Source organism: Hypanus sabinus, chromosome 26, assembly GCF_030144855.1.
Source record: "Hypanus sabinus isolate sHypSab1 chromosome 26, sHypSab1.hap1, whole genome shotgun sequence".
NCBI classification, from domain to species: domain Eukaryota; kingdom Metazoa; phylum Chordata; class Chondrichthyes; order Myliobatiformes; family Dasyatidae; genus Hypanus; species Hypanus sabinus.
In genome coordinates this window covers 16,040,275-16,059,727 of record NC_082731.1, presented here as the reverse complement: position 1 = coordinate 16,059,727, position 19,453 = coordinate 16,040,275, and the positions used below count along the sequence as shown (strand labels likewise).

The window sequence follows — 19,453 nt, the reverse complement described above, 5'->3', positions numbered from 1 at the left end:
AATCATCAGATGTTCCCGGTTGGGAGAAGAGTGTGTCAAGACTGCTTTGTCCAGACACCATGGTGAGTTTATAGTGAAGCAGACATAGCTGCCTCAGCCCTTTCCTGACGCCACCACCCAGACTGTACAATGGCCAGGAGAATGCCAGGGAGTGATGGATGTGTTCCCCTCACTCCAATCTGGCTGAGGCACCCCCTCCCCCATGGGTCGCCTCACTTTTTATGGCGGACGTAAGATCGTTTCCCGACGGCCAAGTTCACTGAGTCCTTCGAGCTCCTCGGGAGATCGTAAGATCACTCCTTCACTTAGACAATATTCCTTAAAGAGAAATTACAGGCTGCAGATTGTAGGAATAAGAGTTCGGAAGCTGTATATCTCGTAGTTTCGCAAGATGTCAGCTGGTATCATCCATGCTAATGCAGCCGTTGTCTCAGCCCTGAGGATGAGGAATATCTAGGATACAATTTCTAAGAAGAGCACGTTGTCTTCCTCAGTCCGCAAAGAGTCACACAGGGAATTCAGGTGAAAATCTACACACACAGGGTGGGGACCAGTTACAAACTGTCATTGTTACAGGGAGACGAAGTGCTGAATGACAGGGGTGACGTGGAACAACCACTGTAAGTTTAGTGTGTTGCAAATTCACTAAGTGCCGGAGACAGAGTTTAAAATAGTGCTGACGATTTTGTCACAGATCCAGAATATCAAACTACAGTCACGTTAAAGACTCACAACAGCAGAACAACCCCCTCCCGGGGTGATTGTGATTCAGTCCTTGGTTTAATAAGCAGCAGCAAAAGGTGCAGAATCTGACAACAATAGGAATACGTGAACTTGCAACCAGATTCAGCAACTGCGATGGTTATGAATACAGCAGAGAGATCATTTAAACGTTTTCACCACTCTGAGCTCACTGGCGTATCAGCAGGCGGAATGACCGAGTAAGTCTCTCTGCTCACACTGGTGTGAACCCTCTCCTTAGTGTGCACTTGCTGATGCCTCAGAAGCTGGGTTGACTGAGTGAATGCCTTTCCACACTGAGAGCAGGCAAACGGTCTCTCCCCAGTGTGAACTCGCTGGTGTTTTTGCAGGTTGGATTGATGAATGTATCCCTTCCCACATTCAGAGCAAGTGAATGGCCTCTCCCCGGTGTGAACACGCTGGTGTGCCAGTAGTTCCGATGACTGAATATATCCCTTCCCACACACGGTGCAAGTGAACGGCCTCTCCCCAGTGTGAACTCGCTGGTGTATCATCAGGTGGGACGACTGATTGAATCCCTTCCCACACACAGAGCAAATGAACGGTCTCTCGCCAGTGTGAATTCGTTGGTGTCTCATGACGTGGGACGAATGAGTGAATCCCTTCCCACACACAGAGCAGGTGAATGGCCTCTCCCCGGTGTGAACTCGCTGATGTGACTGCAGGTTGGATGACTCAATAAATCCCTTCCCACACTCAGAACAGGTGAACGGCCTCTCTCCAGTGTGAACTCTCTCATGTTTCAGTAGACGGGATGAACGAGTGAATCCCATTCCACACACGGAGCAGGTGAAAGGCCTGTCCCCAGAGTGAATTTTCTGATGTGTCCTCAGGTTAGACAACTGAATGAATTCCTTCCCACAGTCAGAACAAGTGAACGGTCTATCTGTGGCGTGAACTCGCTGATGTATCTTCAGGCTGGATGACTGAGTATATCCCCTCCCACACACCAAGCAGCTGAACGGCCTCTCTCCAGTGTGAACTCGCTGGTGTTTCTGCAGGTCGGATGACTGAATGAATCCCTTCCCACACACAGAGCAAGCAAATGGCCTCTCCCCAGTGTGAACTCGCTGGTGTGTCTGCAGGTGGGACGAGTGAGTGAATCCCTTCCCGCACATGGAGCAGGTGAATGGCCTCTCTCCAGAGTGAACACGCTGGTGTGTCCGCAGGTGAGATGACCGAGTGAATCCCTTTCCACACTCGGAGCAGGTGAATGATTTCTCTCTGCTTTGGGCTCTCTGGCAATTCATCATGTCAGATGACATGGTGAATCCCTCCCACACTTCAACTTGTTGAGTGCTTGGTCTCTGGTGAAGATACTCTGGAGAGTTCTCAGAGCCCTGGATCCAACGTGTTTCAATGAGAAGTTAAAGCAGAAAACTTCATTTTAGACACAAAGCAGATGCACGTTTCCAGCTGGGGTGAGATATGCTTTCTTTTCCAAGGATCAACAATGAATATGTTGTTACTACGAAAGAAATGTATGTTCACTCCTTCAATAACTTGAGGATAATTTACAAGGATCGACTCCAGGTTGGTTCATCCAAATCTCATCGTGTTCAGATTCCCCTTGCTGTGACTGGCGTGCTGTCTTCTCAAACATCTCCTCCTTCACGTTCAAAAACTGATTTCGTTCAAGCGCTGGTGATCCGACTGACACAGCAGAACCGGCACATTGTTGTGTCTGAGACACCCACACAAATCCTTTGTCTTTTGTTTCCTGTAAAAAGAAGTTTACAAAAGACATCAATGGGTGCAGGTTAGCATTTCAAATGAGATAATTGTACTCTCTACAGTCAGCTCGTTGTTAGAGTGAGGCTCAATTCACCATCTTCTAAATGGGCACGTTTCAAACATCCAATTCCCTCAGTATCTTTGGCAGTTTGTAAATGAGACCATAAGGCCATCGGATATTGGAGCAGAAGCGGGCCATTTGGCCAACTGAGTCTGCTCTGCCATTCAATCATGGGCTGACCCAGTTCTTCCAGTCATCCCCACTCCCCTGCCTTCTCCCCATACCCTTTGATGCCCTAGCTAATCGAGAACCTATCTATATCTGTCTTAAGTACAACCCAAGACTTGGCCTCCACAGCTGCTCATGGTAACAAATTCCACAGATTTACCACCCTCTGACTAAAGTAATTTCTCTGCATCTCAGTTCTAAATGGACGCCCTTCAATTCTGAAGCTGCGACCCCCTTGTCCTAGAATCTCCTACCATGGGAAATAACTTCGCCATATTTAATCTGTTCAGGCCTTTTAACATTCGGAATGTTTCTATGAGATCCCCCTCGTTCTCCTGAACTCCAGGGAATACAGCCCAAGAGCTGCCAGACGTTCCTCATACGGCAACCCTTTTATTCCTAGAATCATTCCCATGAACCTTCTCTGAACCCTCTCCAATGTCGGTATTCTAAAATAATGAGCCCAAAACTGCACACAATACTCTAAGTGTGGTCTCACAAGTGCCTTATAGAGCCTCAACATCATATCCCTGCTTTTATATTCTATACCTCGAGAAATGAATCCCAACATTGCATTCGCCTTCTTCACAACTGACTCAACCTGGAGGTTAACCTTTAGGGTATCTTGCACAAGGACTCTCAAGTCCCTTTGCATCTCTCCCCATCTAAATAATAGTCTGCCTGTTTATTTCTTCCACCAAAGTGCATGACCATACACTTTCCAACATTGTGTTTCATTTGCCACTTCCTTGCCCAATTCCCCCAAAACTATCCAAGTCTCTCTGCAGGCTCTGTTTCCTCAACACTACCTGCTCCTCCACCTATCTTTGTATCATTGGCAAATTTAGCCACTGTTATGATCCCAGCCCCCACCTTTGTGAGAATCGCAAGAGCACCCGTTGAGGGGGGGGGGGGGTCAGTAGATCCAGGAAGTGTGAGAGAGAGAGAAACGTGCCAAATTGCACGTCCCACCCGGGATACAGAATAAGATGCCAGCGACTATTGTCTCATGGAGACCACGTGAAAAGCCCTCGGGCAAGGTGGGCTGGTTGAGAGAGAGATTGCATCATCCCAAACTGATTGACACCTGCGACCCCGTGAGGAAGTATAAAGGAGAGTCTCAGGGGGACAACCCCTCAGGTGCAGCCAGAAGACACGAGAGAGTGATCCCGCAACAGCGGAAAGCCATTCTGAAGGAAGCCACGTGCGTTAGATTCCGGGATTGGAGTTTGTGGCTGGAATCACCGAAAACCGCTTTTAACTAACATCGGGGAGAGGGAACCAACGCTCCCCCGATTTCACGGAAGATTCATCAAGACTCGGCAAGTTCTTTCTCTTCTCCCCCAATCTCTCTCTCTCGGTCGCCCCATGTGAAACCCAGCGATTTTCAAAGGGCTGAGGCCTGCAGACTTTCAGAGTGACTTTTATATTTCCAATGGACAATCTATTAACCCCTAGACACCAGCAGAGCTCACTTCTTAATGATGATTATTACTATACCCGCGCTTTAGATTGAATGTTGACGATGTGCACTATCTGAATGCATGTATTAACCCTACTTTTGTGTCCCTTTATAAATGAAACGTTTGAAAATAGTGACATCAGACTTCAACTGACCTCTCTATCTTTGCTGGTAAGTGACCCAGTTACAGGACTCATAACAGTTGGGGTTCTCGTCTCGGGATTTGACACCAAATTGGGAGGCCAGTGAATCGGGCTTGTAAATCAAAAACTTGAATCTGGTTACGCGGGTAGCCAGACGGGAAACCAGCAAAGATGGACGTGGGTGAATTTATGGAAAACCCGACGGTTTGTGCGCTAGAGGCGGCCACAAAATCAGACTTGTTAAATTTAGCGAAGGGGTTGAACCTCACAGAAGTGAGGTCGTCCATGAAAAAGCAGGAGGTACAAAGGGCCATAATTACGTTGAGAAGAATGTGTTTGAAGATGAGGTATTGGAAGATATCCCTGACAAAGAGCTGGAAGCGGGGGGGGGGGGGGGGGGGGGGGGAGAGAGAGAGAGAGAGAGAGAGAGAGAGAGAGAGAGAGAGAGAGGCAAGAGAGAGAGAGGGAAAGGCAAAGACAGCATGAAATTCACCTAAAGAAGCTAGAAGCAGAAGAGAAAGAGAAACAGAGGCAACATGACTGGGAAATTGAGAAGATGAAGAATGAGCGAAGAGATCAAGGGTTAGACAAAGCAGAGCGGTTTAACGCTAGTAGGGAGTTGAGATTGGTGCCCCCGTTCGAGGAGACTGATGTCGATAGCTATTTCTTGCTTTTTGAAAAGGTGGCAGTAAATCAGAAGTGGCCAAAAGAGCAGTGGGTGGCTTTGTTACAAAGTGTGTTAAAGGGGAAGGCCCAACGAGCATATGCGGCCTTGTCCCTGGAGGAGGGAGGAGCGGAGAATTATGATGAGGTAAAAAGGGTCATTCTCCGGACTTATGAATTGGTACCTGAGGCCTATAGACAAAAGTTTAGAAATTTAAGGAAAGGGTGGAGTCAAACGTATACCGAGCTAGCCCATGAGAAGGGGGTGCTCTTGGACCGTTGGTGCACCGCGGAAAGAGTGGGCGAGGATTATGGGCGTCTAAGGGAGTTGTTTTTGATTGAGGAATTTAAAAGTTGTGTTCCGGAGGAGATCTGGGTGTATTTGAATGAGAAGCCAGATAAGTCCATTTCAGAATTTGCCAGGTTGGCGGACGAATATGCCTAACCCACAAGACAAGGACTCCCTCGAATAAAGGTCCCCAGAGAGACCGTGGGAACGATCGAGAAAGTACGACGAGTGAGGCAGAGGTCCCACCGGGAGCTAGCGGTAAGGTTGAGGGGGAAAGGCAAGACGGCCAGAGGGTTCCGGGTTTGACCTGTTTTAATTGTGGAAAGGAGGGGCACATTGCATCTCGATGCTTTGCTCCGAGGAAGGAGATAGGAAGAGGGAAAGCCGCAGTCCCTATCAGGTGTGCCATGGTAATCAGCAAATCGACCAGAGAGCCGAGGGTAGACAGAGTACGAGAGGGCTCTGGGAGTTGTCTGTCACACGGAACCGTGTCTGTGACGGAGGGAGACACACCAGTTCCCGTACGAATCTGGAGAGATACGGGCGCTGAACTATCCCTGGTTAGCCATAAGGTACTAGAATTTGGATGGGAAAAGGGCATGGTAAAAGTGGAAGGAATAAATAAACGGATAGAAATGGTACCCTTATATAAGGTCATCCTGGATTGTGAGCTGGTGTATGGATCAGTTGAAATAGGGGTGCCCTCAGAATTCCCGAGAGCTGATGTGGACATGTAGCAGGGGGTAAGGTTTGGTCAGCCATGCTGCCGACCTGGCGACCGGCGAGTATGGTGGCCCTGTCCCTAGCGCCCAAGGACCATCTCGCCGGCGCGGTCACTCGCAGCCTGTCGAGAGAGAGAGCTGTGAACGAGAGCAGTTTAAATCTGGCCAGTTTTGATTTGGCCGAGACGTCTTTGCTGACCCTGTGCCATGCGGGTTTAGAGGGTGGTAAGACGAAGAGTAGTAAAGTGAAAGGGCGTAAGGGAAAGGAGATAGATCTGCCTTTAGCGAAGAGAAAGGTCCTAAAGGTAGGAGATAAAGATGAGAAACAGGTAAAGCTGTTAAAAGATCCAGAGTTGAACATGGATGATCTGTCTGGTTTGGCAGAATTGTTTGAAGAACTTGAGAGTTCTAAAGGTGTTCCCGATAATGAGAGGAGGGCAGTCCTAGATGGAAAGGGTGCCCTTGCCTCGAAGGAGTCTGCTGAAAAGGCCGAGGAGGTTGTTTCAGCTCGCAGGGTTGCGCCTTCCCCGGGTGGGAGCTACCCAGAGAGTAACTGGGAGGATCGGGGGAAGTTAGAATTTGAAAAAGGTACGGGTGATGAAAGCCTGGAAGAGGCAAATGTTCCGTTTGAGTGTGTCCGACATGGGGATACACGAGGTGCTGAACCTGGTAACGGAGCTCAGAAGAAGTCTGAGGTATCTGATCCACTGGAACAGGGCGGCCGTCCTTGTGGGTCAGATGGACTTGGTTCAGTGGGAAAAGGGTTTACCTTGGTAACCGGGGGAAGTGTGAGTTCCCCGGTGTTTGTACTCGAAGGTGGGTTCAAAGTTAACGCCGAATTTAAGAATGGGGGGGGGGTGAGGATTGTCAGCGAAGGAAACGAAAAGTCTGTAGTTTCCAAATCGAAGGAAGAAATCTTAAACCTGGCAGATCGCTCACAGAGTGAGCCAGGGAATAGCGGGGGCCCCCCACTCTATTGTTATGTCAGGATGGGGTGTGAAAAGGCTGCCTTCGACAGGCTACTTGAGCAAAGAGTTCTAATCAAACACCAATAACCTGAAGGGGACTGATAAAAGGGCCAGCCACCTGGGTGAAATCACAGAATTGGGTGGAGATGGTCTAAGTCTGGGGCATGGTGTTGCTAAAGTAACCCCGATGAACGGGGCGGGTGGGAGTTCACCACGCAAAACTACTCAAGTTCCCCACGGGGGGGCTCGCCGAAAAAGAGGCGACGGTTAATGGGGATGCCATTGTTAGACAGCCAAGCAGGTTGAACGGGTTTGTGCCAAAGCCTGTGAATAATAAAGACAGCCCTTTGGAGACCTGCCGGTTAAGTTAAACGACTGAAACGATTAGTATTCGCGTAAACTTTTGTAAATGCACCTAAGCTAAGGTCACACCTCCTTAGTTTTGTTGCTTAGGAGAAAAAAAATAAATAGGTGGTTATTGAATTGAAGTCTGATGTACGGTTCACAATGTAAGATATTAAAGAAAGGGACATTGTAATCGTTAACTATTTAGATACTGACTTGAATGTATAACGGTAGTACTCTGTGAAAAGAAAAACTTGTGTATTGTGTTAGATTCAAAACTCCTGTAAGACTGTGTACCACTCCGTTTTAACCACTGGTAAAAATGTTTTAAGAGGGGAGGTGTTATGATCCCAGCCCCCTCCTTTGTGAGAATCGCAAGAGCACCCATTTGGGGGGGGGGGGGGGTCAGTAGACCCAGGAAGTGAGAGAGAGAGAAACGTGCCAAATTGCACGTCCTACCCAGGATACAGAATAAGATGCCAGCGACTATTGTCTCATGGAGACCACGTGAAAAGCCCTCGGGCAAGGTGGGCTGGTTAAGAGAGAGAGACTGCATCATCCCAACCTGATTGACACCTGCGACCCCGTGAGGAAGTATAAAGGAGAGTCTCAGGGGGACAGCCCCTCAGGTGCACCCAGAAGACATGAGAGAGTGATCCCGCAGCAGCGGGAAGCCATTCTGAAGGAAGCCACGTGCGTTAGATTCTGCGATTGGAATTTGTGGCTGGAATCACAGAAAACCGCTTTTAACTAACATCGGGGAGAGGGAACCAATGCTCCCCCGATTTCACAGAAGATTCATCAAGACTCGGCAAGTTCTTTCTCTTCTCCCCCAATCTCTCTCTCTCGGTCGCCCCACGTGAAACCCAGCGATTTTCAAAGGGCTGAGGCCTGCAGACTTTCAGAGTGACTTTTATATTTCCAACGGACAATCTATTAACCCCTAGACACCAGCAGAGCTCACTTCTTAATGATGATTACTATACCCGCGCTTTAGATTGAATGTTGACGATGTGCACTATCTGAATGTATGTATTAACCCTACTTTTGTGTCCCTTTATAAATAAAACGTTTGAAAATAGTGACATCAGACTTCAACGGACCTCTCTATCTTTGCTGATAAGTTCTCCAGTTACGGGATTCATAACACCACAAATCCCTTAATTCCGTAGTCCAAATCATTGACATACAATGTAAAAAACAGCGGTTCCAACACCGACCCATGTGGAACTCCACTGGTAACTGGCAGCCAGCCAGAATATGATCCATTTATTCCCACTCCTCGTTTTCTGCTGACCAGCCAATGCTCCACCCACGCTAGTAACTTTCCTGTAATTCCATGGGCTCTTACCTTGCTAAGCAATCTCATGTGCAGTACCTTGTCAAAGGCCTGCTGAAAATCCAAGTACACAATGCCTTCTGCAGCTCCTTTGTCTACCCTGTTTGTAATTTCCTCAAAATTTGCAGTAGGTTTGTCAGACAGGATTTTCCTTTCAGGAAACCATGCTGGTTTTGGCCTTTCTTGTCATGTGCCTCCAAGTATTCTGTAACCTCATCCCAAACAATCAATTCCAACAACTTCCCACCACTGATGTCAGGCTAACAGGTCTATAGTTTCCTTTCTGCTGCCTCCCACCCTTCTTAAATAGCGGGGTAACATTTGCAATTTGCTAGTCATCCGGTATAATGCCAGAATCTATAGATTCTTGAAAGATCATAAACTAATGCCTCCGCAATCTTTACAGCTACTTCTTTCAGAACTGGAAGGTGCATTCCATCAGGTCCAGGAGATTTATCTACTCTCAAGAGTATTAAGCTTTCTGAGTCATAATTTTCACTGCACAAACTTCACTTCCCCAGCACTCTTGAATGTCTGGTATACGGCAGGCATCTTCCACTGTGAAGACTGATACAAAATATGCATCCAGTTCCTCTGCCATCTCTCATTACAATATCTCCAACATCACTTTGTACTAGTCCTATATCTACCCTCTTCTCGTTTACCCTTTATATACTTAAGAGCTTTTAGTATCTTCTTTGATGTAAGTCGCCAGATATGTCATAATTCATCTTTTCCTTCCTAATGACCTTCTTAGTTTCCTTCTGCAAATCTTTAAAAGCTCCCCAATCCTCTATCTTCCCACTAGCTCTGGATTCCTTGTGTGCCCTCTCTTTTGCTTTTACTTTGGCTCTGTCTTCACTTGTCAGCCGTGGTAGTGTCCTTCTTCCCTTTGAAAATCTCTTATTTGGAATACATCTGTCTTGCACTTCCCTCATTTTTCACAGAAACTCCAGCCATTGCTGCTCTGCTGTCCTTCCTGCTCGTGTCCCTTTCCAGTCAACTTCAGCCGGTTCCCCTCTCATGCCATTGTAATTTCCTTTATTCCACTGAAACACTGACACATCGGATTTTATTTCTTCCCTCTCAAATTTCAATGTGAATTCAATCACTATTCCCTAAGGGTTCCTTAACCATAAGCTCTCTTATCACCTCCAGATCATTGCACAACACCCAATCCAGCACAGCCGATCCCCTAGTGGGCTCAACAACAAGCTGTTCTAAAAAGCCATTCCTTAGACATTCTACAAATTCTCTCTCGAGGTCCAGTACTGACCTGGTTTTCCCAATCCACTTTCATGTTAAAAACCTCAACGATTATCATGACGTTGCCTCTCTGAATCGCCTTTTCTATTTCCTGTTGTAATTTGTAATCCACATCCCGGCTGCTGTTTGGAGGCCATTGGGGTCCTTTTACCCTTGCCATTTCTTAACTTAACCCATAGAGACCTTCCAATCCCATGTCATCTCTTTCTAATGATTTAGTATTATTTCTTATACAGAGCCACACCACCCCCTCTGCCTACTAACCTATCTTTCCAATACACCGTATATCCTTGGGCGTTCAGCTCCCAGTGGCAGCCATCCTTCAGCCAAGTATCAGAGATGGCCACAAGGTCATACTAGCCAATCTGTAGCCGAATTTCAAGATCGTCCGTCTTATTCTTCATGCTGCATGCACTCAAATATAACACTTTCAGTCCAGTATATGTTGCTTTCTGTTTTGATTGCACCACGTATCTTTTGCCCTGTAACTCCTGCCATTGGCTGTGATTAAGCCTCATCTCCTGCCTGTTCTAAATATAATCTCTGTTTCATGCTTTCTTTGATTATTTCTGCTTTCCCCTTCCTCAACCCTATCACTCCGGTTCCCATCCTCCGGCCAAATTAGTTTAAACCCTCCCTAACAGCTCCATTAAATGTGCTGTTACCTGTCCCGTGAGTTTCTCATAAACCTTATCTTAGAAAGGTTCCATTCTACCTCAAAACCATGAATAAGACATTTTGTGTTGAAAATGAGAAGGATTGGGATGAGTGAGTTCATTTGCTTTTGTTTGCAGTAAGGGAGTCAGTGCAGGAGTCCCTAGGCTTTAGTCCCTTTGAACTTGTGTTTGGGCACAGAGTCCGAGGAACTTTGGCTTTGTTAAAAGAACAGTGGGTTAACAAAGAACTACACACTAATTTGTTGGATTACGTCTTAAAATTTAAGGGAAGGTTATAAAAAGATTGCAGCTTAGCAAGGGAAAATTTAAAATCTACTCAGGAAAGAATGAAAACTTGGTATGACAAGGAAGCTAGAATGAGGGGGGGGCTTCCGGGTTCAGCATGGAGTAAGTAGGGAAGTGTGAGTGTGGCTCCAATTTTTATTGAAAATCTACCTGTTTATCTTTGCTGTATGCTCGAGATAACTGAATATTGAACATTGTGAACAACCTGAGATGTTGTTGGACACTGAAATGGCAAATAAAATGCACCTTCGAAGTAAAACTGGGGAAAAAGATAGCGAAACCTTGAGCAAGAAAGCTGATGTTACGGTTATGGTGCCGTTGCACGGTGCTGGACCTGCGCTACCTGATGATCTCGAGAGGCTTCCTTTAGTACTTTTACTGACCTGACGCAAGCGGTGCAATCTGCTCTACAAAGAGAACTTGAAGGTGCTTTGTCACCAGAGAATGCTACCATGGAACTAATTATGTCTTATTACGAGTCGCCCGATGAACGCATTCGTAAGGTTGAAGATGGCCTGAATGATTATAGTGACTGACTGGCCAGCGCCAAAGCCGCCATTGCAGCGTTGTAGAGCGAAAACGCATTTCTGAAGGGGAAGCTAGAAGACCTCAAAAATCAGTCGTGGAGATCCAATTTGAGAGTGATTGGCATTCCTGAAAATTTGGAAGGTTCGGACCCTGTTAAATTTATGACCGAGTTTTTGGACGAAGTGCTGGGGACAAATTTCTTCTCAAGGCCTCTCGTGCTCACCGAGTCGGGTCTAAACCATTTGGCGTCCCTGAAGCCACACAAACGAGACCAAGAACATTCCTGGTTCTCTTTCACTTCTTTCAAGATAAGCAACGCATCATCAGTAGACGGAAGCAGAAGTTGTATTTCCGCAGGCATCGTGTGTTTTTTCATGAAGATTTTAGTGGGGGGCTGGGGAGAAAACGAGCAGCGTTCAAGGAGGTGAAATCCCTGCTTTACCAGAAAGGGGTCAGGTTCGGCCTCTTGCATCCTGCCCGGCTCCGGGTCATCCATGAAGTTAAAAAGCATTATTTCGATACACCGGGATGGCCAAAGAGTTTTACCATTTGTGCTGGGGAGAAGAGTGAGAAGAGCAACAACTTTTTTTTAAGGTTATTCATGCAGCGTTGAAGGGGCCTCCCGCCGAAGTAAACTGTTAATTTTTGCAATCCACTTGTTAGTGCATTTTTTCCAGTTTAATTTGTGGAACGCCATCGGGTTGAACTGCTATGCTGCGGAATCTGATTAAGCAAAACTATCAAACAGCAAAATATAAATATTTGGGATTTCCATCTCTGGCGTTTAGTTTCCTAATTTTTTTGTTTTTAATGCTTTGCTTGACCTGTGTTATCTTTAGCCTGTATATATTAAAGGTAGAATAAGTGTGGGTATAAATTCTAACGAGGGGTGCCAGCCTAGATCGAAGGTTTGGTTGTATGGGGAACGCTTTGGAAGTTTTTTGTTTGGTATTGCCTGCGATCATCCTCAGTTGGGGAGGTATATCTAGGTTTCGGGGTTTAATTGTTTTTTCTTGGTTGTGTAAAGGGGTGGGGGGAATGTTTTGGGGGATTACCATGGCAGCTTATTCTTTTGTGTGTTACGGATTGGCCAGAGTTGTTTCTTTTTCATTGTGCGTTATTGTGTGCAGCTTGTCCCCTCGCACTGTTTTGGATTGTGGGCCCTGTGTGTCTTTTGATGTGGTTAACATGAGTGCTGCTGATGGAGGCCACACTGTGAGGTTTATTTCTTGGGATGTAAAGGGGCTCGATGGTCCTGTTAAAAGATCTACAGTTTTCTCTCATCTGAAACATCTGGAGATAGTTGAATCCATCAGTTAGGCAATTCTCTTTTCTCATGTTCACCACTCCTATTCCAGGCTAGACTATTTCTCTATAGATAACTCCTTGATACCAATGATTAGACAAACTGATCACTCACCCATGAAACCAGACCTGTGTTTTCCTTTAAACATTAGAGAACAGCCTCTGTGAAGACTTAACCCCCTTTTGCTTTCCGATGAGAAATTTTGTAGTTATATATTGGCTAACATTGACACATTCTTCGAGACTAACAAAACTGAGTCGGTATCATACTCTTTACTTTGGGAAACTTTAAAAGCTTAGTTGTGGGGTCAAATAATATCTTATACTTCACATGGCAATAAAGAGTGTAGGAAGGAAATCCATTTTGGACCTGGATAGGCAATATTCTGAGGTAGGCACTGCAGAATTGTATAAAAGCTGGGCTGACTTGCAAGCCAAGTTTAATCTTCTATCTACAAACCTATCAGAACAATTAATTCTTAAGACACGTGGCCTCTATTATGAACATGGTGTCAAGGCGAGCTGGCTTATGGCTCATCAGTTGGTGCGTCAAGATGCATCACGACTTATTCCCCAGATAAGTGACATGCACCGAAACTTGACAAACAATCCAAAAGAGATTAATAACATCTCTGTATACCTGTTTCCCTCAGATATAACAAATATGGAATTTTTTTTAGATAATTTGGAAACTCCAACTTGAACCAGAGGAGGTGGAGAATTTAGATCGGGCTCTTGGGCAGGAAGAGATTAATAATGCCATTATGGCCATGCAGAGTGGTGAGTCCCCACGTCCTGATGGTTATCCGATAAAATTTTATAAGAAATTTAAGGTTAAGCTCATATCGATCATTCTAGAAGTGTTTCAGGAATCTTTGGAGAATGGTTTCTTACCCCCTACTCTTTCACAGGAATCTATTTCACTTCTTTTTAAAAAGGACAAGGACCTGCCTCAATGTAGATCATATTGCCCCACCCCTTTTTGAATGTGGATGTGAAACTTTTGGCTAAAGTGCTTGCGTGCCGTTTAGAACACCCCCTTCCCAAGATATTCTCAGATGATCAAACAGGTTTCATTAAAAGTCGCCATTCTTTTTTTAATATCCATCGACTGGCTGATGTGGTTTATTCACCCAGCAATTCTCCGAGTCCGGAGGTTGTTATCTCCTTGGACCTGGAGAAGGCGTTTGATAGAGTGGAGTGGGCATACTTGTTTAGTGTTATTTGTAGAATATTTGTAGCCTGGGTTAAGCTATTATATCACTCGCCTTTAGCGTGTATACAGACGAATTATTTTCCATCTGACTATTTACCATTAAGATGTAGCACTCGCCAAGGCTGCCCATTGTCCCCTCTTCTGTTTCCAATTGCAATTGAGCCTCTTTCTATTGCATTTAAGTCAACTACATTATTTCAAGGCATTAGGAGAGGGGACATGGAACACCGTGTATCCCTATATGCTGACGACCTCCTACTTTATGTTAGCGACCCTGTAGGTAGCAGTCCTGCTATTGTGTCATTATTAGGTCAATTTGGAGCCTTCTCTGGCTCCAAACTGAACCTTCAAAAAAGCAAATGCTTTCCCATTAATAACTTGGCCCTACAGATCTGACAGGAATCTTTGCCTTTTCCTTTATCTCAGGATGGTTTTGTATACCCAGGAATACACGTTACTCACTCTTTCACATCTCTGTTTGAAGCTAACTACAGGCCTCAGGTTAGCCAAATGAAAGCTGATTTTGAGAGATGGCGCAGCTTACCCCTTACTGAATTCAATCAGTGAAAACGACTGTACTTCCCAGATTTCTTTATTTGTCCTAGTGCTTGCCAGTTTTCTTATCTAAGTTTTCAAATCAGTCGACCAAGCTATAACCTCCTTTATTTAGGAAAATAAGGTCCCAAGGGTTAATAAGTGCACTCTCCAAAGGGGTTGTTGACTGAGGTGGAATGGGCCTTCCTGGCTTTATTCATTATTACTGGGCATCGAACAGTCAAAAAGTATTATTTTGGCTCCACTGGCCAGATATAAACTGGTGTCTGCTTAAGACACGGTCTTGCCACTCCTCGTCTTTCCAAGCTTTAGTGTATTCTTCCTTGCTATTGAAATCCTCTCAATTCACATCTAACCCGGCCGTGCTCCCCACCCTCAGAATTTTTAATCAATTTTGCTGCCACTATAAGTTTACATCAGCTTCAGTTTTGGGTCCCAGTCATAGAAACCATCTATTTCTTCCCTCCACACTCGATTCAGTTTTTAGACAATGGGGTTTGAACGGTCTTATGCTCATTAAGGATTTGTACACTGATAATATATTTGATAGTTTTGATAACCTATGCAGTAAATATGGCCTTCCGCATAATCTTTTTTTTAAATACCTGCAGATTTGCCACTTTGTCGGAAAAATTTCCCTCTTTTCCGGATCTACTACCTGCTATGTTGTGAGAGAAAAAAAAATCACTCTTCACTTTAATGATAAGGGGCTGATCTCTGTACTATAATCTCAGCTGATGTCTTTGGGAGTTAAAGATCTAAACAAAACTAAGACTAGGTGGGAGGATGACCTTGGTATGGATCTGGCTGAGGAATATTGGGCAAAAGCATTCAATAGGGTTCATTCCTCGTCATCATGTGCTAGACTGGGGCTCATAGATAATAGGTGCAGGAGTAGGCCATTCGGCCCTTCGAGCCAGCACTGCCATTCAATGTGATTGTGGCTGATCATCCAAAATCCCGTTCCCCGTTCCTGCCTTCTCCCCATATCCCTTGACTCTGCTATCTTTAAGAACTCTATCTAACTCTTTCTTGAATGCATCAAGAGAATTGGCTTCCACTGCCTTCTGAGGTAGAGCATTCCACATATCCACAACTCTCTGGGTGAAGAAATTTTTCCTCAACTCCGTTCTAAATAGCCTACCCCTTATTCTTAAACTGGGGCATCTGGTTCTGGACTCCCCCAACATTGGGAACATGCTTCCTGCCTCCAGTGTGTCCAATCCCTTAATAATCTTATATGTTTCAATATGATCCCCTCTCATCCTTCAAATTCCAGTGTGTACAAGCCCAGTCGCTGCAATCTTTCAACATATGACAGTCCCACCATCCCGGTTATCAACCTCATGAACCTACGCTGCACTCCCTCAATAGCAAGAATGTCCTTCCTCAAATTTGGAGACCAAGCCTGAACACAATACTCCAGGTTTGGTCTCACAAGGGCCCTGTACAGCTGCAGAAGGACCTCTTTGCTCCTATACTCAACTCAATCTTGTTATGAAGGCCAACATGCCATTAGCTTTCTTCACTGCCTGTTGTACTTGCATGCTTACTTTCAGTGACTGATGTACAAGAACACCTAGATCTCGTTGTACTTCCCCTTTTCCTAACTTGACACCATTCAGATAGTAATCTGCCTTCCTGTTCTTGCCACCAAAGTGGATAACCTCACATTTATCCACATTAAACTGCATCTGCCCACTCACCCAACTTGTCCGTCACCCTGCATTCTCATAACATCCTCCTCATATTTCACACTGCCACCCAGCTTTGTGTCATCTGCAAATTTGCTAATGTTACTTTTAATCCCTTCACCTAAATCATTAATGTATATTGTAAATAGCTGCGGTCCCAGCACCGAGCCTTGCGGTACCCCACTAGTCACTGCCTGCCATTCTGAAAAGGACCCATTAATCCCTACTCTTTGTTACCTGTCTGCCAACCAATTTCATACAATTTAAAGTTTTACACAGGGTACATTTAAGTAAAACCAGGCTTGCTGACGTATATCCTGGGACAGACGCTGGCTGTGACAGGTGTTCCTTCTCTCCGGCTGGTTTAGTGCATGCATTTTGGTCTTGCCCTCGGCTTGATGGCTACTGGGCATTTTAAAAGCCAGTTTAAAATTATCAGTGAGATTTTGGGGGTGGCATTGAGACCTTGCTCGCTTATAGCTGTACTTGGTGTGGCAAATGATGCTTTGGGTTTAAATGCAAACCAGTCGGATATCGTTGCATTTACATCGCTTTTGGCCTGTAGGATAATCTTGCTGGTCCCCCATCTGCTGCTGCCTGGTTAGAGGATGTAATGTTTTTTCTGAAATTAGAAAAGATTAAATTCACTTTGAGGGGGCTGTGAAAAAGTTCTATTCGAAATGGGGACCTTTCTTGTCATATCTAGGGAGTCTTAAGGAATTACCTACTAGTTGAGGGCATCTGATTGTACTTGGGAAGTTGTCCCCCTTTTAACACGCATATGGTTTACCTCACAGGGTGGTTGATGAATTGTAATATGAGTGTATTCTGGATCATCTGACATGTTGTGGATGTGTGTGGGCCTTCGTCTTGAAGTAGTGTGGTGGTATGGCTGTGAAATGTCCATACTTGTATTGTGAAATGTTGTACTGTAAATACATTAGCTGCCATGGTGTGTTCGGGGAGGGTGGGTGAGGGGATTTTTGTATAGGGGTAACATATAAAAGCAAAATGGAGGAATAAGTAATGCATTATGTATTCTGTATTGTGTCATTCCTTCAATAAAATGATATATAAAAGGAAGCTAGAATGAGGTCATTTAAGCCGGGAGATAAAGTGTTGGTTCTTTTCCCTGTGCAAACAAACCCTTTACAAGCTAAATTTCATGGTCCTTATGAGATTATATCTAAAGTTAATAACGTGGACTATGTGGTAAAAACACCAGATCGACAAAGGCCAATGCAGCTTTGTCATGTAAACATGATAAAACCATATTATGAAAAACAGTCTGCCACTATGACTGTTGTTGTCAGTAACAATGAGTCTGATCTCCCTGGGAACTTGGCAGCTAATCCATCCGAGGCTTATTTTAAACCGAACATTACTTCTGCCAGACTACCAAATTCAACAATTTTGGAAAATATTGATGAGCAATTGGCTCATCTACAGCCACAGCAAATGAAACAGTTAATTATGAAATTTAGGAATCTTTTTCGAGACATTCCAAGAAGAACCACAGTAGCCTTACATGATGCAGATGTTGGAAACACCAAACCCATAAAACAACATCCATATCAAATGGACATGGAAAAATGTAGAATCGCTGAACAAGAGATAGAATATATGTTAAAAAATATTATTAGACCCTCTACTTCAGATTGGCGTTCACCTTGGGTCATGGTGCCTAAACCAGATAGTAGTATTTGGTTTTGTACCGATTACAGAAAGGTGAATGCTGTAACAAAAACCTAAGCAAATCCAATCCCTAGGGTAGATGATTGTGTGGACAAGGTTGGAAAAGCTAAGTTTCTTACAAAGATTGATCTGTTAAAAGGGTATGGTGTGTTCCACTTGACAGATAAAGGTAGAGAAATTTCTGCATTTGTAACGCCACCTGGGTTATATGAATACAATGTTTTGCCATTTGGAATGAAAAATGCTCCAGGAACTGTCCAAAGAATGATTAATTCTGTTATTCAAGGGTTAAAACATACAGATGCTTATATTGATGATTTAGTCACAGGGAATGGCCCTTGGGGAGCACATATCACTGCAGTGGAAAAGCTGTCTGAAAGGCTTTCAGAAGCTAACTTAACTGTTAACTTAGCTCAAAGTGAATTTGGCCATTCCACTGTGACATATCTTGATCATGTTGCAGATCCGGGCTTGGTTAAGGAAAATGGTTAAAATGACAAACCAATCTCCAATTCAACTGATTTTACACGAATATGATTACTTAATAACTCACATTAAAGACAAAGATAATCTAATTACCAACTGTCTGTCCAAATGTTGAACTTGCAATGTAATTTTTTTATGCAGTGGAATTTTGATTTTTTATACACTCCTGCCATATATGATATTAGCTTGTAGAGTGCTGTATGATAATTGTATGTATATTATGCATTTTGTAAGTTTTATACATTTGTATATTTTGTAAATTGCAGTTAAAAATTTTGCTCTTAATAGATCAAAATTTTATTTTCTTGGGGGGGAGGTGTTACCTGTCCCGTGAGCACGATGTAATTGTCATCTGATAGTGGGGTGATGTGATGTTACGTGATGGCATGTCCCGCTGGTATAGAAGGGGAGACAATAATTTGTTGCGTAGTTGTTTTGTTGGGAGTCACTGTTGGTGGTTACATAATCTAGGAGAGAGTGAAGAAATACCAGCTTCGTGCGAAACCAAAGAATTGGGTAGAAATCAATGGTGTTCTGTGTGTATTGAAGTGATTGGCATGAAGTGTGGCACGCACTTTTGGTTAATCCCTGCAAGGTCTCGGGTGTGTGGTGACAGGTCAGTTACTTTGAGAAATTGTATTCTTCGGGATCTTCGGAAAAGGCATTTATCAGCTGGGATCTACGTCAGCAGTTTCCTCTTTTCTTCAAGGATCAGCTCATCGCTGGTTCGGGAAGCCTCTCCCCTCACTTATTTTATGAATCATATGGACTTATTAAACTACCACTTTAAGACTGTGCTTGAATAAGCTCTGTTAAGAATTATCTCTAAGTTCGACTGTTTTATAACTATAGATGCATAACACTGCTAACTTCAGTTCAAGTTAGTTGGTTGTTTACTTTTGACATTTTTGAGTAGAGGCTAATAAATTCTGTTGCTTATTCATAAAAACCCGACTCAAATTCATATCTATCGCTGCTGGTTGTGTAACAGTGTCCTCTAGGATATTGGACACCTTTGGATTCAGGTTTAACCCATCCTTTTTGACCAGGTTGTACTTCCCCCAGTGATCCAGGAGTCTGAAGCCCTGCC

At 44.4% G+C, this 19,453-nt stretch overlaps 1 protein-coding gene across 1 annotated transcript in view; it reads right to left on the bottom strand.

Moving 5' to 3' along the window:
• LOC132381587 (zinc finger protein 721-like) overlaps nucleotides 1–19,453 on the bottom strand; it is a 56,099-nt gene that overhangs the window by 32,019 nt on the left and 4,627 nt on the right. The window contains exon 2 of the mRNA XM_059951081.1: nucleotides 901–2,482. Coding sequence (XP_059807064.1) covers nucleotides 901–2,027 — 1,127 coding nt within the window. The 5' untranslated portion in view covers nucleotides 2,028–2,482. The remainder of the gene's footprint in view (nucleotides 1–900; nucleotides 2,483–19,453) is intronic.